General features: G+C 35.7%; 1 protein-coding gene across 11 annotated transcripts in view; it reads right to left on the reverse strand.

The window, feature by feature from the left end:
• Nucleotides 1-4,990: 4,990 nt before the first annotated feature.
• LOC124629656 (dachshund homolog 2) overlaps nt 4,991-25,570 on the reverse strand; it is a 133,074-nt gene continuing 112,494 nt past the window's right edge. For all 11 annotated transcript variants that reach the window (XM_047163162.1, XM_047163168.1, XM_047163167.1 and 8 more), the window contains 3 exons: nt 12,908-13,054; nt 12,099-12,311; nt 4,991-6,988 (listed from right to left, as the gene is read on the reverse strand). In XM_047163162.1, the coding sequence (XP_047019118.1) occupies nt 6,858-6,988; nt 12,099-12,311; nt 12,908-13,054 (491 nt within the window). In that variant the 3' untranslated portion in view covers nt 4,991-6,857. The remainder of the gene's footprint in view (nt 6,989-12,098; nt 12,312-12,907; nt 13,055-25,570) is intronic.

Consider the following 25,570-nt stretch of genomic DNA (forward strand, 5'->3'; position numbering starts at 1 on the left):
AACCCATAACTAAATCCAATTGGATTTATAAACAGCAAGAGGTTCGGCTTAAAAGCGAAGTAAGTTCATCTAGGTGCCTTTCTTAATGCGAATTTGTGTGACTTGAAGACACGATGGTCGCTCCTGTCGGCTCTAGTTAATACTTTGGCGATTTAATTTCTTAGCACATCTTATATCAAGCTACAGTTCAGTGTAAGATGTTTATTGGTTTTGATTTGTTCGAAAACTGTGTAGTGTCTTGTTATGTCTGATTTGGGATTTCGAATTGAGGGTTTAATTTGTTAATATTGTCCTCTGTTAGTAGCTGAAAATTACGTTTAACTTCTGCAATTGTTGTGAATATTAGTTATCTTTGAAGGTACACTGGACTCTTTGTATAAGAAAATGTTTGCCATTTTTAATACAAGTTTGAATTCTGGTTCAGGTTTACTGGAATATACTTCCAATTAACTAACAGAAATAACCACCAAATAATCAGATTTCCACGACCTCTTAATGGTAGAAAAATAAGTCTTTGAAAGCGAAATAAGTATTTCAAATTCAGATGTAATGCAAATTGGCCAGCCCCTTCGCGGGAAAGGGTTAAGATGTTTTCATAACAGAGTGTCGCCCCAGCAGTTGTTCTATCGCCTTTCACTGCCCTTATAATTGAAATGAATAAAGATTACAAGCATTACAGAGCCTTGACATTTCCGAGCCAGTTTTCAAGTTATTTTTCAAGCGCTTGAAAAATAACTTTGTAGTGTTAAATGGTAATAGGAACCTTTACACTGAATAATATCTAGATGCATATTTTTTGATATTGAACGTGGCTAAACGGTTGGTACTCAGTTCTAGAGATCTATTGATAGCTCATGAAAATCATCATGTCCTTTAGTTTCGTAGTTAACAGTTACAAATATGGTACGATTAAGCAGAACATGTAATTTGAAGTTGTCATGTGTATGGACTGCGTTCTGAAAAGCAGGAATTTTTTATAATTTTAATAGTATTTAAATAACACCTGCCTTTTAACGTTGGCCTCAATTATTGGTATTTACTGACGACCCGTATTCAAAACTTGCGGTTTCCGTTGAATCTCTATAATTATATTTTTCATATATTTTTAGTCATTTGAATATCAGCTACAACTCTTCGATATTAACGAAATTCAAGGTTATTTATTTGTAGTAGTTAAAGTAGAATATTATACTTATATACGAACGTACCCATACGTTCATTTTGTTGTGTTAATACTACGTAACAATTTAAAGAGTAAACAAAACCTTACACGAAACGTTCAAGAGGTACTCAATATTTTGATAACCTGAAGTTTCCACACTTTAATTAAAAGCATACAGAACATGCGCAATAATATAAAGCCGTATTCACACCCTCGGGAACAAGACAATAAACATGGCCGTACATCACGCAACAACATAGCTCAAAGTTATTTAATTATCGTAAGGAAAAACTAATCCGTGGCGCTTCAGAGAGCGAAAATTGCGCTCCGAGTCCGCTATGTCAGGTGCGTGTGTCGCTGCGTTCGCGTACAGGGTGCTGCTTTTTGGTAATATAGTATTTTATTATTTAGAAGATATGTGTTACAGTTGCTCAGGCGTTGAATGTGACTGATAGCTTCAATAGGGTCTAGAGTTTGTTAGTTGAAAAATATATTAGTATTGATGAAGAATTATTTTACCGATACAGGAAGTAAAATATATAAATAGTAAATCTTACTTGAGTTATAATAAAACAATTTCAAACTGAAACACACCGTATTATAGCATCTAACCAATATTTTCATTGTTTCAGTGAAATTAAAAGAAAATTTATAAATTAAAAGAATTGAACATTGACTTATGACACATAATACGACAGTTACATCACATACTCAAAACATACGCCACCTGTATCAGCCAGCCATACTTCAATAGAGACTAGAAGCGGCGCAGAGCTGTCGTGTGCGACAATATTTATGCGAGCGATATTAACTCAGCTCCACAGAATTAACTGGAAAACGTTTCTCAACTTACTACGTGTATATCGTCTTATTATATTATTATATATTGCTGTGTACCAGCGTGACGCGACACTGTGTCTCTTGTAGATATCTATGTAGCATCTTTGAGCACTTTTCTTGGTGAATTTATTTTTTTAATTATAACTGTCTGTATAAAAAAAAAACAATAAATAATGAAGATACCAGTAATAATGCTATGTATATTCAATTAGATATAGTAACAACAGTTATTTTATCTGTCACCTATTGCGAAATTAAATAATTAAAATGAAAAGTGGCTATTCTTTAAGGCCAGTTTCAATAAAGTTCCAATAGCACAGCTGTTTCAATATTATTAATAAAATATAAATAAACTGATAATTGCAACAAAATGCCAGTGAACAATTTATTTTTATTATCAGGATGAAAGTTTTAATAATTTTATTTAATGTAAGTAATTCATGGCGTGAACTCAATCATAATAAACAGTGAAATATGTTCATAATTTTTAAAGAATAGGTATACAAATAATCCTACCAGATATGGAAATAGTAATATTTTCTAATAAACGGTCTTTGCCGTTATTAAAAATATTCTCATTTGCACTCAATTGCAAATTAATTTAAAATCAATGAACTGAAATTTTCTTTTTGGGAACTGCTATCTTTGTTTCATAGGTGTACCAAGTATTTTTTTGAAAGAAACTAAGTAGATATATATTGTTGTATAAATATAACTGACCTCATATTTTCTACATAACTATGATAATGTAATAGTAGTTAATAAAAAATAATAATAGAGGTGCCACCAAGAGACGTACTATGTATTAATTTTATTCATGTTTATGTATGTGATAAATACTGCTACTTAGACTTTATTACTTTCTGATGATGACGAGATAAACGATTTTTTTAAAAGGAGCGAAGGTATGTCTATTAAATATATGACTGTTCCGTTAATTACCTAATATGAAAGCTTTCAAGTATATTTATAGTGCATCCTCTAAATAATCATAAACTTGGTACCTAGTCAGAATATGTAGTTTACGAAGTAATAGGTCATATTTTGCTGTTGACAGATTTATATAGATTGGTTTTCAAGAACCATGTTTTTATATACACAAGACCTTTACAAAAGTCTTCTAATATATTTAGCATTTTGCGTGCACGTATAAAATACAGGATATTGGTCCAATAGTCAGGGTCCATCTGATTTTGAAATCTGTAGCTACATAGGCATACTGGTACATATTATAGTCCCGATTTTTCAATATGGTCTAAGAATTTATACCTCGCAAAAATAAAAAATCTGATTTACCTTTCTTACCCAATTCTTCAATAAGCTTTTAGTATTTTATCTAAGTTATTGATTTATTTGTGCAGATATTGTTTTCACCTTTCGTATTATTTCAGTCCACGTGCTCTCCTCTCCATATCATTACACAATTTATCTTAATACAAGTATCCTATGGTTAATAGTATCCAATTATCACCGATAATAGTGTCAGTGTCATATTCATATAACTATTATTACGGCGAACATTTACATAAATTACATATTTTGTTCATAATGTAATACTTTAATAATCGTGTCAAATGGCTCATGAAATAACAGAAAAATCGAGGGATAATAATATTTATTTAGTAGTTTCATTTTATTCATAGGGTTAAGTTTTCAATGTAAAAGCTTTTAAGCTTAATTAATTTGAATTTTAATGTTTTTAAATTGAAAGCAATTAAGGTTTTTTTTTTATTATAAAAGCTTCGTAAGTATTTGTTATGCAAAACAGTTATGTTATTAATGACTCTACTTATAACTTATTTCTTAGTATGATGATGATGATGATGTCCTCCTGGCCGATTATCGACTACGGCGGCTGTTCTCATGTAAGGAGATTAGCCAACTACGCAGGACATATTATAGTGCACGAGCATTTGCGCAGACACAGGTGCACTCCCTATTCCTTCACTCTCATAGCCCGATGGGACGGCAATCCGACACGACCGGAAAGAGATCAGGCGCAGGACCGACATTTACGTGCTCTCCGATGCACGGGTGTATCAATCACCACCTTCCAGGCTCCGGGCTGCTATGTGAAAGTCTTCTAAAACCCACAAAGCGATTTCGGCCCGACTCGGGAATCGGTTTTCTTAGTATATAAATCTGTCGTACCTATATGCCATGTTGTCACAATTCTATGTAACATCAATATCCATAGATATTCCAGAAACGACAGATAGACAACCTAATTCGTTAAAAGATATCATGTGTGTTAAGCTAGCAATTTTTTTTTATATTGCCCACATCAAAATCCAGGAATACACCATTTTCCCTCTAAAATTTTTATTTCGAAGTGAAACCAACCAACGAAGTTGATATCGAAAATATTTTCCCAAACAACTACAAGGCAAGGGGGCAACAATTGCATGATGTCCGAAATCGAAATCGGAAAGGGGTCCTTGGTTGCCACCCCGAGGGCAAATATAAAAATCATTCATATGGACAAAATAAAATTGCATCCCAAATAACCCGGTGTTCATCGGCCGAAAATCTATTAGCAATAAATATGAACTTTTCCGATTTCACAGGATTTAAAATGGCGATGGGCGACTGAACTCTAATATAAAATCGAGTTCTTACGACTTTTCATGTTTATGACGACGTTGTTCAATTGCTTTTGTTCTATTGGTTAATTATGTCGTATTTTAGGTTGAGCTACTGTCGCTGTCTGCACCTCAATTTGGGTGCGTTTTATAGGTAGTAAATTATTGTGGTATCTCGAAGAAATAATCTCCTCTTTGGATTAATTAAACTAATATTTTTTAAACTCAAGTTACTTATTAGGTATATATTTTTCATTCTACTATATTACTGCTATGTACTATGTATTCTACTGCAGATGATTTTGTTAATTATAGCTTTCAATCGAATTTATTCTCAATTCGACTTGGTGTTATTGTAGATAGTGTTAAGCAATGGGTGCTAGGGGTTATAAAACAAAACACAAACTGATAATTTTCCCTTTTAATCTTGATATTTTCATCTACGATACAAGGCACACACACAATTTTAAGTAAATTAATCATAATTAAAATAGAAATAATAAATAGTTACACTTGCTTTCAGAACTGCATACTATTACCAAAATACAAAATAGGTACATTGAGAAGCCTCAACATCTAATTGACAAAGAAAAAACTATTTCTAACGACAATACTGGGTCAGACCCGAGGCGGGTGCGTTCACAAATACTAGCTTCCACATCAGTACTGTCATTCTATTGTAATCAAATGAAAATAACTGATACAAAAGTACCACATTCACGCCCTTTACACAATCACACATGTTCAGCTAAACATTTATAGTAACAACTAAGTTTTATTCATTACGTCTCATTATCCTTTACAGATAATATGTAATTACTTGTATTAAGCGATCGTTTGCATCGGCGTTTGACTATTCACCAATATTCCGTTTTACGTTATTTTCGACAATTTCGAGGCGATTGGAATATTTCAACAGCCGTAGTTCGTTTCACTAAATAACATTTGGTGTCCCAACTAGTGCTGGTTGCCCAATAGCCAAGCGCCAATATTACGCCCGATACAATCTCTAAAACCTTACTTTAAGCTATTAAGACATCCAAAGTCTCGTAAACTAAGCATCAATATAAATAACACTATCATTTTATACTTTATGTATAATGTTAAACTACCGAACTTATTGTTAGGTTAACTACCCATATACATCGACTCTGCATTATGGATATGAGATATAGCGATTATAATTATTTATACATCTTCTAGTTTATGAAGTTTTAAAGAAAACACTTAGTTTATATTGTACGCAAAAAACTGTCTCTTCTGTTTTCAGTCAATAATATTGAAATGTAAAAATGTATCGTTTTAAAACCACTATCTTATCGTACACTTTTATGGTTTATGAAATACACTAGTATCAGTTAAATCTAATCATTGCACTAAAATTGAATAAATTACACGAGAGTGAAGATCACAATTATTCACTATTGAAAGTAAAATATCATGGATTAAACAAATGTGTACCTACTATTTAAACTTTGTTTGAAGATATCGTAACGGTCTTTTAAACAAACATCATAGGAACTTAAACACCTATCGTTTACAGAAATTGCGAGACTAGTGACAACATTTTAGAAAACTCTGGAAAAGCAGTCTTAGATCAATTCCAACAATTGTTTCAATCGATCAATGAACATTCGAACGTAACGTAACAGCTTATGATATGTGTATGTAGGTACAGATTGATTTGAAAATAAATTCAGATTTACAAAGGCAAATAACAATGGATACTTAATATATAAATATGGCATTTAACGATAAGTTAAAGGTACTCTTCATAAAAGATTAAAATATTGACGAATAAATTACTCGGATCGTCGATAAAACCGTACTGACTTACTCTAATAATAATTATAAAGGGATATTTACAAATTTTTCTATGGAAGAAGAGTTTATGAGACTTCGTATAAACACCACGAAATCTACATCTTACTTCGATTTCAATAACAATATTTACAATTAATCTCAATAACGAGAAGCAGTTATAACTTCATTGAGATCGTTTATGCCAAAACATTACTTGAATAAACAATCAGATGAACAGTTTTTGGGTTTCTAAGATATTTTTGGAAGTATTTTTCTTTGTGTTCCTGTTGAGAATTGTGTCATCGATCGGAACGTTGAGACCACTGATAAGTTCATTCACCAATCTCGAATCTTTGGATTTATTTTTCCCTAAACTCGGGTTTGACGCTGATCATTGGTTTTCTCGATTCGTCGATTTCTTTGTCGTATTCTTGATTGTCGGGGTAGTCGTTAGCCCCGGAATTTGTCAGCTAAGTGGCTGAACTAAACAGCACTGAGTTCTTGTAGTAGCCGGCGCGGTCTGACAAGGGACTCTTCACGTCGCGCTCCATGGCCTGCTGGCGGGATTTGCGCTCCATCTCCAACTCTTGCGCCAGAGTTTCTGTTGGCAAAAACAAATAAAGCTTTAAAAAAATATTCACTCAAAACAATCGAAAGCTTTTCTTCAAATAAATAAACCAGAAGACGCACTATTAAGTTAAGGGGTGACGTTAGCAAAATTTCGCGCAGAGAGTACAATATGTAGTTACACGTGTGTCGCTCCGTAAAATGTCATTAGTGTTTCGGGGAAAGCCGACTCACATCAAACGGACTTCACATCCGTATGGCACATTCTAATTTAATATTCGATATTGCCTTTGTTAAAAACGTAGCACTCACGTTCAGCGAGTGTTATTAAATTTCTCGTACAAGGGTTATTCGAACGCTACAATGTTCGGAGTAATATTCGTTGCAAATGTAACGATGTTATAAAATGGAAATTATGAATCAGTGACGCTTGAAGACATTTGTTTTATTACTCTTCTAGGTTAGTTGATTAAAGTGTTGATTTATGAAAGAATTTTAGGTATAGTGATTGTTCATAGTTTTATTTAATTCGTTCTGGAATACAATTACGCTCAGTCTATGGCTGCGTTAAAAAATATTGCTTGATAAAATATACCAATAAATAATGGAATGATTTGTCAGTGTAAAGCGTTAAGAAACATCGACACAAATTAAGGCACAAAAAATGAAACACGTCTCAAGCACAGGACATCCTCTAATAAGATTCCACGAAAATTGACAAAGTTCGTGAAGAGGCAAAGAGTAGGTGAGGTAAGGCAATTGTCTCCGAAAACGTCGACGTTTTACGAAATATGCTTATTCAATTTCATGCAACGCTTGCCGCCTCCTGCAATTTACGAGATATAAAAGATATAAACGGAATCGCGTTTTTTGCTTACTTTGATGGAGCATTTTCTCAACGGGGAATTGAATTTCTCTTCCCGACATTCGTTTACAATTTATGTTGCGAGTCCCGAATTTATAACCTTTATTTTTCTGCTTATTCAAAAAGAATTAAACCCAAAAAATATTTAAATTTAAATTGGGCTTGCACCGCTGTGAAATTTGAATCAAAGAAACTATTTGTAAATATTCGTCAGTCGGAAAAACTCGATTATGATCCGATTTGTTTGAGTGTTGTGCTGCCTGAGGGCATCACACTCACAAGTGTCACCATCGAGGGTTGTCCCGAAACAGAAACCTATTATCTCGGGCGAGATTATACGCCTAGGGCGTCACAATTAAATATTATACACTTAAAAGCTTCGGCCTTTGCCGTTTCACTTCGCTGCCACCCCTAAATGTCCCATTAGGTCTGTTTGAATACGTAATATTTTTGCATTTGCCGCTTCTAAAACAGAATTGCCGGTTCCTTTGAGAGCTATAATCTATTTGTTCTTTGAAACAACTGCAATGGTTGAGCGCTTAGCTTAATACAAGTTATCCTTTAATGTTTGTTTTTTGTTTCTCCTTTCTCAAAATGTTCAAAAGTACCAACATTAAAATGTAAGCAGTTGATATTGTAAATGTTTCAGAGTCCAATCAACAGTGACATTAACTTTCACGGAGACTTGTTAATTGACAAAAACTTGTAAAAGAAACAGTTCTTATTTCGTTTTGATCGAATGCTCAAGGAATGACAAAAAGGGACTTCACAAGGTGGACGTGAACCGATCTATTTGAAAAGTAACAGAAATAAAACGATACTGGACACTGATCGATAGTGAGAATAAATAGTTTTTTGTCCCAACAATTGTAAGTAAAGCAATAAACTTTATAGGGAACAGTTCACTTCAATATTTAATAGATTCCGAGTTGTGTCTGAGATAGTATTTGTTTGCTTTACTTGTGAATATGAATTTTTTTTATTTATGAAACTTTTTTTTGTCTGCCAATCAAATTGAGAACAGTTATGGAACATCAAGTATTCGAATGCTTTGCTGATAAAAAATCTAACTGTAGATGATTACTAATCTATTTGTGCAAAAACGCTGCAGCAACAAATAAATAACTATGTTTGGACAAAATACATCTCGTTGATTTCTTGTTCAGCCACGGATCGTTAGACTTCATGCTAACAATTTCATGTGATTGTTGATCTGCCGAACATAAAAAAACTGAACCAACGTAAAACTCATCGATTATTTTCGAAGTGACAAATCGATTTCCTTATTAAGAAACCCGAGCAATAAATTAGTTTTTTGCAATATCGCGAAAAAGCGATGTTATTCATAATATTTTATTAAGTTTTAACAACGCGCAACGGTGTAAACAAAAAATGATTATTTTTTAGAAGATGTATTTTCATGATATCTAATATCTTTGTGTAAATAATAGAAAGTACGTCTGCTCATTAAATTTTAACAATTTTTAACGCAATCGACACCTCGGCTCGTTGTTAAAGCGAAATTAATTACTGCCGTAAAAATACAGAGAAAAAAACTGAGTTGATTAATTCTTCGTTGGAAATTTGAGAAGGTTGTGAACAAAGGGTCGGTTTAAACGGATGATTGTGAAGGGAACTACAGCTGAACCGCCGCGGCCGACGGCTCAGCCGAACGAATGGCCGCACTCGGGATAAAGTGCTACTGTCGCTGACTCTATTGGAGCGCGACCAATCCTACTGATTGGATTGATTTTCTATTAAACACATTCTTTTGAACTTTTTTATACACAGAATCAATTCCATCGTGACTCGGAGTCAGTGCGTTTTAAATCTTTATCATTGTCGGTAATGTTGTATGTGTTTAGATGAGGGCGGGCAATGCTTATGATAATACCACAATAAGTCATCGATATACAACGTTGAACACAATAATGCGGGTGATTACTAAGAATAAATAAAAAAGTTAATATCGTCAAAGGTTTCAAGCGCACCTGTGCGGTACAATTTTATTTCCATTCATTTTACAAGCTCATCTAAAAAGTAGCATGGAGAAGTTTCCTCTTTATTAATTTTTCAACTTTATATTAGGTACTTATGTTACATCGGATGGTTTATCCGTTTTACAAGCGCAGCCCTAATAATGGCATAAACATTGTTTTAATAAAATATCGCGATACAACTTGCTGTATTAGAATTATAATCAATAATAATGTTTTTACATAATAAATTAGTATTGTGTGGATCTAATGGCAATTTATGATCGCCCTCCATACCTTTGTATCAATCAATATAATGACGTCTATGATCGAAACATTATCATGATTTATTACCTGTCTACGTCTCTAAGAATTATTGCCATTTTCGTAATTTTAATACTCATCATTTCACCTACATTATGACCACAAGTACTTCTATAGTAATTACTTGGAATACTTTCGACTCATCCCGTTTCTTATGAAAAGCACGTAGAAAAAAGTTTTCTAATTTACGAATAATAAAATATGTTTTTTTTTTCTTTCACCGAAGGCACTGAGGAAAGTTGATGAAAGGCTCCAAGTTTTAATTTTTGTTTTTCTGTTACCAACCTTTTTATGTTTACAACCCTCTTGTATTTTTCTGTTTCAGCTTTTTACCTCTTCTTCAATACAGGTTTATTTCTAAGAAACTTTCTTTCAATATCCTCCTTCGATAAGAAATTATATTTGACATTCGAAGAAATATACATAGTTTTTATTATTTTTTCGTCTTTTAAGAGTTAGAACAAAATAATTTGACCATGCAAATTCAAATATGGTAAAGCGATTTCGATTCGAACAATTGTTATTGCGTGCTCGCGTGCGTCAGAGCACTCGGGGTAGCGTAACACTTAAATTAGTTGCAATTTCTACTTGAACAGACTGTCGGCAAAGGCACTCGTCGGAACAAGGGAAATGGTTAAATCCGTATCAATGTTTTGCGAATTGTAAACACCTATTCGCCCCCTAAGTTAATTTGCAGCGTGGGGGAAGAATTCGTGAAAAATTGCTTGGAATTGGAAATTTATTAAGTGTGTTTTTTGTTGGTATTTTTGAAGATGCTACTGAAATTGAGATCAAATAAATAAAATAGTAATATCGACAATTTATACAATGATACGGTTAAAGTATTGAATGAAAAATCACAATGAGTATCAGTGAAGTTCGGGAGCAAGGGCGCGCCACTACTTTAGGCATGCTGCAGTACGTCGGTGCATATTTAATGAAATTTCTGGGCTTTCCACAAAGCGGATATAAATGAAAAAAAAGTACGGTTTGATTCACCGATACGAGCACCAGATTTTTGTACTTGTTTCATCAAAGTTCAGCGCGTAGCCATTTTTTGTGAATCAAATAAAAGTGCTTTTTGTGGTGCACGAGTTTTTGTTTTGAACAATATTAATGAATTGGAGTTATAATCAGTTCAAGTTTATGGGGTTACCGGTTTTTGAGGTCTTTCTCATGATAACGAAGTTCTTAAGATCTGTGCTTTGTGTTTTTAACACATTTTTTAACCCTCTTATGATATAATTTGTCAAAGAGGTATTTAAGAAGTCAAGTTCTCTATCACCGTAAGTTTGAGGAGCGAAAAACTGTACTTCGTTCGAAATAGTTTTGCAAAACTACCAAAAGAAATTAAGAAGAATATTTTTTATTTATTAGACTAGCCCTCAAGATGCATTGTGCACGCATAAACAGAAAAACCGACATGTTATATTAGAATGCACCGAGCTCTCATAAATACGCGCCCCCAAAACTCACAATACAAACCGACAGAGCTTGTATATCGTTGTACTTTTAAATACTTGACATTCCCGATACGCAAGCTATGCAATATGATGAGTATAAATTTCATTTCGTTGGAAAAATTTCCATCTCCAACGGACCCTTTTACATTCGAAAACCATACATATCCTCTGCCATATCAGTCCGTGCCGGAGAATTCAATAACGTAGTTTTATTAACATTTCGTTTGGATAATATCCTGATCATTGAGAAATTAGCGTCGCAATTATTTCGCAAAGTTAAAAGGAAGGGAAGAACATACCAGACATTTCTGATTCATTGGACATTCGTATTGAAGATAATTAAACATGAAACACCGTAGATATGGCAAAAAGGGTATATATTTCTAACTTGTGCAGTAAAGGCCATCTTTGAATATTCTGCCAAAATTATCGACGACGAGCGACGGTCACTTGATCCCATTGATTTATAGGTAGATGATAATTCGGTATCAATAGAGACTGACGTTAGATGCTTACCAGAGTAATTCTGCCAGAAAGCAGCACCACCGCTCATGATGTCAACGGGCGGCGGTGGGTAGTTCCACTGCGGCTTGTCAGGCGTGCGAGGAGGTTCCCGCTGGAAGGGCGGTGAGGCTGAAGGTGGCTCAGCGCTGGGGGGCTTGCTCTCCCGCTCCGAGCCGTTCTCTCGCTCCGAGCGCGGCGTCTCTTGCGACGACGGGGTTAGGTTCTCTGTGGAATGGGGTCACGTTAGAAATAAGGTCAAGGATACAGCACAACTGTCTATAGAAATATTTCAAAATAGTTACCCTAGCAATGTCATTCTTGAGTGTACTTGTATCAATCAAGTCAAACAGACAACCAATAAACGCAGTAAACAGCGATTATGCAACAAAATCAACTCGACTGCGTGTTAGTTCAGAACCCTCGCTTCAAATGGTCTGCGAAACGATTTCCTGACACGGAGATTAGTACAAGCCATCACCAGCGTTCACCCACCCTTCTTACATCACGCACTCGACACGCATCCAACGCCAATACGTCACAAATCATTCCTATCAGCAATCAAAAGGTAATCTTAACAGCTCCGAATAAAGCTCAATGTTGTTTATCTATTGTATGGAGCATTAGTGTGTTATTAGGTGAAATTTTCGCTAACACACAGATAGTTTGACAGACGGCAAGTTAACATGTCAGGGGCACCAACACATGTTGAAACTTGTTGATAGAGATGCTATTGACAATTTGACATGTAACATCTTAAAGTTTTACTCTAATAATATATGTCTGAGGTTCTATCTACAAGGCTTTATAATAACGATACGTACCAGTTACAATTCTGAGTATTTCAGAGGGCGCTCCAGATTGTTTAAGAGCCTCTTCAACTTTTTGTCGTCTCTTGAGTTCTAATTCAAGTTGTTCCTGGATCATTTGCCGCTGTTTTCTCTCCTTCTTTAGCCGTTTTTGGTACATCACTGTCAAACAAAAAACAAATAAATTAACATTTATTATTCAATTCAAGGTGAACGAATAGGTAATGATTTTATTTACATAAGAACTAATTTAAATAAAATTGTACATAAATATTAATGCGAGATTGTAGCATCCATCCCAGTTGTACCGTATCGAAACTACAATTACTTGGAATACCGCACGCGGAGCAAAACAAAACTGCGACTAAATAAACGGTTTTGCGTATGCGTCGTGCGCCATACTTCTCTCCACCTGTACCTACACATCTACGTATAAATCAGGCTCCGAGTAACATTGCATCTGTCTCTTTTACTCATACGTCACTGCATGCCGATCTTTATCAGAAAACTTAAGGATTCCTTAATTCACCTGCAATAAGCACCTTACGTTTGGGCCATTTCTTCGTCAATAATCGCGCGATCGGCCACGCATCGATAAGATTTCTCTTTCTAACTTGTGCAGTAGTGATATTTACGTCTTCTTTACTCTGAAGTTCGATTGACGAATGATTGAGTCGGTACACGTGTTGATAGACGCTGGAGGCCCAGCCTCCGACAGGGCAGAGGGGCGGCGCGGACAACGGGCTAAACGAGAAACCGATCGCTGCATTATTTCTTTTATTATCCTCCCTAAAGTAGTAATCTTGACCATAATCAAAGTCATCTTGAGTAACATAAATCATGATGGCTATAACAATAATCAACATTTTATGAAGCTCAAGGAATGCTTCATATGTATTTAGGTATTCGAAGTTTTACTAAAACCATCAAAACTAAGGAAACGTGTAACTTCCACCAAATAAAATTTATCTCCCGTAACTAGCAGAAGCTTTTTTCAATTGTGCAAACAATTCTGAACTTCTGAAGCTCATTACTTGTACCATGAGGTAGCCCGGCGAACTGTCTCGAGATGGCAAAAGATAGAGTTTTGATGGAGTCGAGAGGCGACCAAGATGCGGATAACTCGTGTTATGGAAACGGTATGAATAATAAACTAATAAAAATAAGACACGCCCTCTTGTCGTTGCGATGCTTGAGTGTCGGAACGAGATTTGAGTACCACGAATTTGAATATTGTGGACATTTAAATTCCGTGGGAGCAAAAAATATTTTATGTGCTGGAAATGGTTGAAGGAACACAATCAAAGTACACGGTGAGACAGGCAATTGAACGAAGAAATAAATAGTTATGTGTGGAGCTTCTAGTTAAATGTTAATTACTAATAAATGCATTGCAATAAAATATCTAAAAACTGTCTGCAATAAATTAACAACTCTAGAGCAATATGGAATGAAAATAAAATGAAAGCTCGTTTCTCATTAAAGATTTGCTAGTAATTAATGTTGTTGCTAATGAAACGGGCGAGGTTCACTAGCGATCGACTCCTACGCATCATTTGTCATCGTACGACCTCCGACACGAGCCAGTAATAACGTACGGATTGGAAAGTTCGTTTTTATTTCCATTCGTATTTTTTGCAACAGAATCGTACATAATTATTAAATTAGGATTTTTATTGGGCTGGTATTTCTCAATAAGTTTTTTGTGCCTTCCACCGATGTTTGTTTAGCAACATCATTAGGGTCTGCACCGTTAGCCACAATGTCAAAAGGTATATTATTTACACGACCGTACATAATTACTTTGTTAACAAAATTAGGATGGAAAGGTCCGTACGTTAATTTCTCGTCAATACAAAGGTCTACGTCCAAAGATCCGTTCAGTGGAAAATTCGTCGGACCATCGAGTCCGAGTATCGATTCTCTTTAACACCTCTGAAAAACAGCTTTGCACTCCACTGAAGCTTATTTTAGGATCTTTTCATCTCACTTTTTGTGTCTATTAACGCGTAAACGTTATATTAATTAGCTAACGACAAACCCTTTTCCTTAGTTTACCTTGTCTATATTTAAGTTAGTTGTTCCTCGTTCCAATCTCAATCGATATGAACAGCCGTAACTGAACCGTCAATCATATTCTTCCTACGCACGCGGCAGCGGCAGAAGCGCCGTCTGCGTTCATTGTTTCTACAAGTCAATATTTGTCTATAGCTCGTCGGCACCGCTTTGTGTTCCATAATCCGGCCTATTGCTTCCTCTGGCGGGTTTGAACGATGAATCGTAATAATTCCTCAATCGATTATTTCATTTGACGCTGGCTAAACAAAAAGTTTTAATCTTTTGTAGCCGCCTTTGTAGTCGATGATGGGACCAATTTCAAATAGTGTGTGTTCACCGACCGATGATATTATTATTATGTTAATACTTCTTTTGTTCCATTTGAATTCGATTTCAATAAGTGAAGACGTATAGAGAGCTGCGTCCATTTTAATAGATTAGAATTTTAATTCAGTATTTCAATGTTGTAAAATCGTTCAGTCACTTTAACCCAGCCAGGCCAGCAATATGCATTTAAAACAGGACAATAACAAGACAAGGATTAAGAGAACACAACAAAGCTGTGATATGAAGCGAAACAATTCGATGACCGAGCGTATGAATAAAAACGAAACACCAAAATATTGAAGGAATCCGTTCAAAGGGGAAAAAATGCAATAAAAAGCCCGGCCCGATACAGAACGAGAGTGTGGTTAAAAAGCAACGAACGAATATGGTTGCGAACATCCGCTGCAGACAAAAGTTGGGCTACTTGACTATGCAAATTATATTTGCGGACCGCCGCGACTGAGACCCGATCTCCAACGTTTCGTTTCACTTTTACGTATATAACGTGTATTCTTTTCATATTTTCATCCGATTTCCTTCCCCTCCGTTCATTTTGTTCCGTTTTAAAAGTCGCGGAACAATACCGCTTTCCGCGAGGCTTATTCGCCGCGAGCAGTTTCCTTGCACGCGGCTTCTTACTCTTGTTATTATACGTATCTTTTTATATCTATCGAGTTTTCTTTTCTTTAATACTTTTTAACTCATAAATGGCTGATACGGTCCCCTAGGGTTTGTTGCCCGAATAACATGTAAATGAGTCGGTGCTCGAGTACAAATTTAAATGGGTTCCTCTGTTATTTCGTTGTTTAGTTGTTTATCATCTACAGCGATCGTTGTATTTTAATCGAAAAATGCGTAATTCGTATAATTTTTGGTACATTTTGATGTATTTAATGTTTTATTGGTTGGTTTGGTATCGTTTTAAATAATGATGATTGTCATACGGTGGTTAACGTTGCTTGTTAATTTATCAACATAAGCATAATTTGTTTGCTTCGTTTCCGTTTTTTTATTACTATGGCCAAGAATATATAAGGCCCACTTTTCTAAAACATACGTATTACAAGATATAGTGGTGTCGTCTAAATAAGTTTAGTTGGCGGTTGCGGTATGTCGCCTTATCTTCGGCACACAATGGACCGGGCCGCGGATGCGGATGTACTTATTGCTTTATGGAACATGTTCCATACGCAATACACCACAGATATATCTATATTTTTTATTTTTACATGAAAATAAAAATAACAAAAGAATAAAATATTTTTTCAGCACACGAATAGGTACTCATAAAAATTGAAAAAGGAACTGAACTTAAAAAAGGTTATTGGTAGAACTCATTAGTCACAAAGAATAAACAGAAGATAATAAATACAGTCAAAACTACACCGTACAGCGATCTTGTTAAGATACTGAATTTAAATTAAGCCTATTAATTTGACAATAGGCACAACAACAAAAAACATACCTTAATACATACACAACAATGTATAAAATATATAATTATAGTAGCAGCCAATAGTTTTCCCAGTAGTGCAATACGACGTAAATAAGCATCGACGTTTATGACAGTTGCTCCCCTACCAGTGAGCGCCGAACGATTTAGATAAGTCTTTTTATAGTGCTTTATTGAAAATAAATTGCCTAGAATAAAATCAGACACAGTTCAAATGGCTTTCCGATAGATGTGTATGAAATAATGTCTTTCAGATAAGATGTGTCGTTATCATTTCAACGTATGTTACATACGTGTGTGATGAAATTGATCGACTTTTGCTAATGCTCCATTACTTATCTGAAGATTCATTAACTTCAATCTCCAAATATTTTTGGGACCAATCTTGAGTACTTACTATTTTAGACTATTTTTTTAATCTCTAAAATAAGCCATTCGAATTCTAATTATTTGGAATATTAAGTTAAATTTAATTAAAATGTTTTTATTTGCATTCGTGAGCAGGGCCTGTGAATTTTTTGCCGGTTCAATTATCCTATTAAGTTTGTATTAAAGTAATCGAACTCGCCATAAAAACTAACTCCACCACGTTCCTCTGTAAGAACATTTGTCAAACTGTCCGCGCCACTGTCTCGTACAGTCGCTAACAGCAGTTTAGCTTTTTATCTATTTCCACTGTTTTATTTCGGTAAGCACGATATTTATGGGGCGGGTGTCGCAATAGATAAATATTTTCCTCAAAACTGTATGGATTATTGTTTTTGTCAGACAAGTGGGGATCTAAGTTATGAGTCGGGAATGACCTCTTCTGATAAAACCGTATATTTTTGCCACCCAACATCGGACTTGACGTTATACATGTACACGCAGACATACGTAAACTGCTACCACATTTCATAGCATTCCATCGTACATTTCAAACTTACAAAATATCAATAAAGGTACGGGGGAAATTTTATGAAAAAAATAAGAAAAGAAGATCGCAAGCACTTTTATCAAACCGATCAAAGGGCCGGTCGGACATTCCGACTTCTTACGACGTTAGTAAAAAATACAATCTCTCTTTATAGTTACCATTCCACTGGTTATTATATCCGTATCGATACGGCTGAACTTACCGACCGTGAAATGCTCGATTCTCGATATTGCCTGCCCCCGGCACTACTACAGTCATTTCGGACGCTTTAAAAATGAAGAATTTACACAAAAAATAGTACTTATTATGGATAAAACGCTTCATGGATATTAACGTAATTACTTGGAACAAAAGGTAGTAAAATATTTGTAGTGAGTTACAAACTACCATGAAGGGTCCCTAGATTCCTTAAAATAAACGAGATATCAAAACATAAATCGTCAGCTTTTCACATTGTTTATGATACATTTGAATTATGTATATCTGTATTTTACTTAAGTATCACTAACGTACCTATATTTCGAGTAATTGTCCATAAAAATATGCCGAATAGTCGTGTCGACTTAACGATGATTGTGTCCGGAAAATAGTCGACACTTCGCTCGAGTTGTCATCCGCCATACTAACTTTTATTGCATATAAAAACGTTGATCACCCTCTGTTTATTTATGTTTCTATATAAAATATTGTATTTTCGAAACCGGGTCACAACATCAGTAACATAATACTTATCAAACGCGCCGGTAAAAATTAGGACGGACAGATGAAATAAAAAGTAATCGATTCTTAGTAAAAAATCGATGCAGTTCGGGATCGAATACTGTAGGTATTTATTTTCGTCGGAATGGCTCATCGGGCCATGCTTCCTGCGACATCAGTGTGGTCGTAACATGACACCTTTTATTAATATGCCTGAATTAATAATATTGTAGATATTCGTTGGCAGGGGTCGTGAGTATCGCGTGCGAATGTATCGTGAGGCTTCAGTGCATCGATTTGAAAATGAAATATCGATTTACAATATCTAAAGTTCTAGTAACCAGTCCCGACGCAAGATATGCGCATGTGTATAATGGAGCACGAAGCATGGCTATGTTTATTTAACATAAAATACGACTTTATTTTTTTAAACAAACTATCAAATGTGTTCGACCAGTATGTCATTGAGTAATTTTATTGTGGCATTTTATTATCATATAACTGAGGTCGTAATTGTACACCATTCATACGTCATCGGTTATTTTATTTAATCAAAATTAACGACTTGCTATGTTATAACTACGTAATTAATTGAAGAATCTATTTACAGATGTTGATTTGAATTCTGCTGAAAGCTAATAACAATAAACGTACATTACGTTTAGTTTCTTTTTTTGCTTAAATAAACAGAAACAAGGTATAAGTATCACTAATAAAGACTATAATTACATTAGGTACTAATATGAACAGACACTTATCGACACATTAATGATTATTAATTCCAATATGCAGATAAACAAAGAGCAACTAATGAAACACGAGGCTCCTCGCAATAATTAATTAGTAAAAAACAAGTGGTGCTGAGAACTCTTTTATTCGTAAAAAAAGATAGAGTAGTAAAACACTGAAGCTAGTAATAATAAGTGGCCACTAGCAATTTCCAAGCAATAACGTAAAACACACGGGCGCAGGTAGACAAAACACAACAAATATTGACAGTGGATGATTGCACTACGTCCAGCCAGAGATCCCCTTAGCAAACTGCGAATTAAAATGGGGACGAGAAAAATTAATCCTAATGCGATTTTAATGAAGCTGAAATGAACGAATGCAGTAATGAATTGTTAAGCCGCCGGTTATACGTTTTGCGTTAAAAGGGAGAGGAATGGAAAAGAGAGAAACAAAGGCAAACAACGTATACGAACAGACCGTGTAGTGTTTTGAATAATCTTAGCGTAATTTGCTTCAGCATGTAGAAGCTCGTGAAGATTAAATTGATATATTATTACCCAAGCTCACAGTGTGGAGAGTGTATTGAAGAGTAGAGAAGATAAAATGTAATAATAATTAAGGCTCAGCATTGCACAAAGACGCACGCCTTAACATCGAGTATAAAGCACACAAGCGCTGAAAATGTACACCTGAAGTCTGTGCTCGCTTTTGCATTAACGAATGCGGAAGCGGCGCTGTGCATACAGGACGCGTTGCACCCACCCCCTCCCCCTGCCGCACACCTCTCGCTCCAACCAGACGCCTCCAGCAGCTCAGCATGTCCCACCCGTGCGTTCATTACCTCCACGCGGCGGCGACCCAACAATTCAAGTTTGCTTTCCGCCACACAATCTACGCTACCAGACAGACTACACTACTCCCATACACCGGCCACTCGAATAATAAAGATGCAGAAATTAACCCGTCCACACTGAAAAAGAGGAAACTAAGTGAAGCTATCTCGACGTGAATAGAGGTAATGCCAGGCGAGCACTCGTACAGCGAATGAAAGAAACGAGCTCGGAATAGCCGGCTTGTTGAAACAGAGGGTAAATGTCAACCGCGGAATAAAAACAGTCAACAGATAAATGCAAACGATAAACACACTCGCAAACTGAAAAGGCAGAATGTGAGAGGGAATGTTTATTTTTCTCTGCATGGATAAACACACTTTGCGATTAGAATAAAATTAGATTTCCGCGAAGAAGCGTTTACAGCTATGAGAAATCAATAAAGTTCCGCACTAAATTTGGTCCAGCCCATAAAATATTCAATTACGCATAAGCACACATTTGCTAAGGCCAACAACGACCACGCGGCACCCCCATTAAAGACGCCTAAGGGCCATTTAATCGGTCAGTGGATGTAAATTCGCTAGCCCCAAAACAAATATCCCGAAACTAATAAGGAAACGAAATATGTAAATCGGCTGCCATATTGTTTCACAAGTGAAATCTTCCTTTAATCTTATAACAAATCCGCGTCCAAATGGCCGGTCCGGGCTGAATTTGAATATAGGAGGGTTGAGTGAAGGGTCAGGTCGGAACAGCCTTGTTGTGGCGACCAAGGAGCAAATGTATGCAAGCCACGCACGCAGGAGATAGCGCCGTAATGTTGTCCTATGCACATATTGCAGCAAATTAGTTGTCGACTTGTAAACAAGGAGGAGGAAAGTAAGGCCGCTAAGACGTCGTCGGTGGGTAGTTTGCATGGATATGAGAGCGGCAATATAGGGGTCCGCAGCTGCTGGCTGTACTCATTAAGATGTTTTATGGTCGGCCCGCCGGACCGTGTTGCCAATTTAAGATATTTCTATGCGGGACGGCACCACGTTAGTTTGGCTTCCGATTAGGGGATTAAAGTGGTCCTTTAAGGTATTAGTGTAATAATTGCTGGGCCATTATGCGGTTAGCATTGTCCCCGATATTCCCTTGTAACGCTGTTAAGGGTCATTTAAGATCATCACATCACATATTCTGTGTATATGTTGGTAGCGAAAGGCAAACCAATAAAATGAGGGACAGATTGGCCAGACGAGTGATGTAAAGCAAAAACAAAACCAGTGCGCAATAAAATCGAGTTACAATGGAAAAAGACAACGCTCAAACAAATTTGGTTCGATCCGTCGCACACCTATTCCCCGCGCTGCAAGTAAATCAAAGGGTGTTGAAACTTTACACCCACTTAAAGCCGGACACAGTAATAAAGCGTTCGAACTTCATCGACCCTGGACATCAAATGGGACACCCCTTCTCGCATTTTGTTCGGGGGAAATTAAAACTTCTGAGATGCTAAATTGATGACTGCACGTGAGTGTCACATATTCGTATTCACATGGATAGTATTGTCTTTAATATACCCCGGTTGTATTTGTGCAAGATATTCTTGATATGAGTTTGTTTTAGAGTAAAGGATAGGTATTGAGTAGAGCGATGCCCGTGGAAGTCCTACAAACTACCAAGAGCTTTAAACGGAGCACAACTTGCTTTCAGAGCTGAAGTGTCTCGTGTTCATCATTGTATCTGGAACAAGTTTCTCCTACCAGGTAGGTAATCAGAGAGGCTACCAGTATAGTATTACCCTTTGTTATATAATTTAGATACATATTAATAAGGTTATTCCATCATTGTAAGTTACCGAAGTGGACAAATAAATTTATTTAAAAAGTAAACTTTAACTATTATCATAATAGACCCATTGTTTCTAGCGCTATGGGTCGGTGAGCAAAGAATGTTTTTATTAATTCCAAGTTCTTTTTAATTAAAAATAAATTGATAAGAGCACCGTTAGTAGAGCACATTAAGTTTTATGAGCATAAGTACGAAAGGTGCAACCCTACGTCTTAGGAATGAGATAAACTGCTTAGCATCCACCTGACACCGGTCACCGTAGTCGGTCACTCGGGGAACATAATTACAGATGACACTTCCAAGCTTTGAAACACAAAGCCTTCTAACTCATAAATAAATGTATGCGTCTCTGTCTTTTGAAATGTTTGTCACATCTGTTTATTAGAATGAATTGCAATTAATTAATTTTCAGATCCTGCATCTATTTATGCAGTAAACATACACACAGTAAATGTATCTTTACTATGTCTCTTTGATAAGTCAAATTTCCAATTAGCATGTACCCGCAATAACAAAACGACAATTCGCAAACGTATTCCCAGCTTAATCACGGCCACATTAATTGTTTCTAAAGAGGTGATTTCATATGTACGCCCAGATTAAGTGCACGGCCCGCACTCGGAACCGAGGGGTTATTAAATAATTTATTGTCTACTAACTATTCGTGAGGGCACTGCTCAAATGGTCCGCTAAGATTTTGCAAAGTCTTGTTATGGAATATTGCTGGCGTAAACTTTGTCTATGAAACTTAAATGGATTCGCACAGCGATACGATGAAGACGTACATATTTTAACCTTTTGCAAGCGAGATTGTTTCACAGGAAACATGAACGAACAATTTCATTTTATACATCAAACAGTAAAACGGGAAAGCGGTCTTGATTGAGTTTGGTCTGAACCTTTTATAGCTTTCAATGCACATTTCTGCCTGTCAGTGGCAAATTACGCAGGCTGCCCATTCACGCTCAAAAATCACTCTCAATTGAGTCAAGTGGGACAAAATAAAAGGTGAATTCATCATGGGGGTGCGAACCAACGCCCCCTGTCGGGAAACCAAGGCGGAAAACGTATGTCCGGTCCATTTGTAAACACTAACAGGTACTGGCAGCTTTTTGACAGTTTATTAAATTAAATTGTATTGGCGATTGTTTGTGAGCGAGCACTGTTTGTGAAGAAAGCGTGGGCGGCCACGTGATGAATGGTACTCGAGATGAAATCAATTTGTATTACTACTCTGATTGATTTGCTACATGGGTAGTTTAATATCATGAGATCGGATAGTTTTATTCGTTGGATTTCCCAATTGGTTAACATCTGCTGCTAATTAGATTTAAGAATTATTTCAGAGCTGTTCTTGCGGAGTGATTCTAGTAACCAATTTATGATATTAGTTGCTAATAGTTCAGTTTAATATGTGTTACGTGTGAGAAAGCCCTAACTTGATTTCCAGAATAATTTACATAAATTTCTCATCAGTAAAACATGTCGCAATCATGAAATATGACGTTTAATGTTTTCCATAGTCACAAGCAATTATACAAAGAGCAGTCTGTTGTCTGTATTCAATTTTTTAACAATCAATTTAATTCATAAACCAAAGTAACCATGGTTGTTTTTAAAGGCTTATTTTTTGCGCATGAATTTAATTACTTTACTGGTAAGTATGTTATGTAGGTAAGTACAGTAAAAAATGTATTTATTCCAAAGTTAAATTTAACTTTGAAATATTGTAGGCAGGTAGTTAACATACAAATAGCATTTCATAAAGGTCGTGTTTTCTGCATTGGTTGGTCAGCGATAAATGATGGGGAAAGGTTTTCACGAATCAATTTCGGGCCACGTCATTTGATTATCCCAGTCGTGTACATGTAGTACTTACATCGAAAGGGCAGGAGATAATTCATTTTCGTCGAAATATTGTCTGGTGCCCGAAAAAATTAAATTACACGCTTGTATCATTTTGCCAGTCCCTGTTTGCAATATGACGGATTAGACCTAAAATGATCAACTTTAAAATGCTACTGTTTCAATTGATGGATTCGTTGTGAATCCTTAACAAGTTTTGGATACCATTCGTTTTTATAACGAGTTTAATATTTTATTTGTGGTAAACAATTAAAGTAGCGGTAATAATTCGAAAATAGATAGGGTAAACTCGTTAGAGATGGCCATACGGGAAAGATGGCCAATCGAATTATTTTTTTGCATGCATAGCTAGATGGCTCTACAATGCAGTCAGTACACCGCACGCCACGCTCGGGAACACAGTGCGACGACGCTGCTGCGCGTATTTATGTTAAAAAGTAAGTAAATAAACTTTTATTTTACAGGGTATTGCAAAAATTGTATAGTGTGTTCATATATCATCATGTAGTACTACTTTTTATTGCATTTTTTCAATGTTTGCTTAGTTTATTATGTTTATCAAATATTAACGTCTATTTTAACCTTAAAATGGCGCCTGCTAATGCTTAACTAAATCAAAAAATTGATATGGGCATCTCACCCGCACAAGAAGGAGAGATGGCCACATAAATTCAGGTTGAGATAGCCATATTATTTTTTGTTATTTGAAATGATATTATGCGTTTTATGTTTTGTTACAGATGCCAAATAAGTATCAGAGAAAAGCCATAGCCACTCGTGGTTTTTGGAGTGAAGATTCACAAAAAAAAAAATGGTTAAACCCAAAGATAAGAAGACTGATACAAATAAGAATAGAAAACGGAAAGCTGTAAGGCGAAAGCAGTTCTGATCTGAGTGAACCAGTATTGTGTGATACATCTGATGAAGAAGATAAAGAAAACGAAGCAGATAACTGCGCTGGATGCGGAGAAAATTATTATAAGACTCGTCTTGTGGAAGAGTGGCTCCAGTGTCTTATTTGTGACAGGTGACAGGACATGAAAACTGTACCGAGTTTGATGATATGTGCTCCAAATGTGGACAGAAGAAGAAAAAAGATGCTAAACAAGCCGAATTTCAGGACAAGGGAAGGGAAAAGGGAAGTCAAGTACTGGTCATCTATCCCGTATAGCTATGGCCAACTCACCCTGAAGCCCCGGGAGAGATGGCCAATTCTATTTTTTTTTAGAAATTGTTTTTTAATATGTTTTTGAATTATAAAAAAATATTTGTCGTTGATTTTTACAAGACTAATAACTGTTAATTATGATAAGAATAAAAGACTGGTTGTAACAACACTTTTTCTTTTTTTTATTATGTCTAGATAAAACTATGGCCATCTCTAACGAGTTTACCCTAACTGTTGAAAAGCTCAACTACGAACATTTCAGCGAATAGTTAAAACTGTTTATAAACGTCTAAATATTATCATTGCGATAGGATCGTTTGCCTACATCGAAATCGAATAAACAAGCAAATGATTCCGCGATAAAAAGCAATAAGTCGATAAAACGAGCTAAGCCCAGTTGAGCGCATAAACCGAATGTTTCATCGCAAATCAGACGAGAGTATATAAATGGAACCATCTTTCATGCGCTGACGAGAATAGAATTGATTTTATTGATGAAAGCTTCAATGAGTTCGATTTTCCAGGTTTAATGTTAATAAGTTTGGATTCATCTTTACGTTTTATTGAGCAGTGAGCTGGATTAGAATTGGTTTTGCATGGGTGTAGTAAATGAATTTTGTTGTAGATGCTGAATGAAATGAAACTTTACCTCAAAGAATCTAAACATATACACCAAGCTAATAACTATTGGTTTAAAAAGTTACTTCGCAATAACTTAACTTACATACTGACTGTTGTTGAAACATAACTCCGCAATAAACAAAAGAATTTCAACTGGCTCATGCCGGAA

The sequence above is a fragment of the Helicoverpa zea genome, chromosome 4, assembly GCF_022581195.2.
Source record: "Helicoverpa zea isolate HzStark_Cry1AcR chromosome 4, ilHelZeax1.1, whole genome shotgun sequence".
Lineage (NCBI taxonomy): Eukaryota > Metazoa > Arthropoda > Insecta > Lepidoptera > Noctuidae > Helicoverpa > Helicoverpa zea.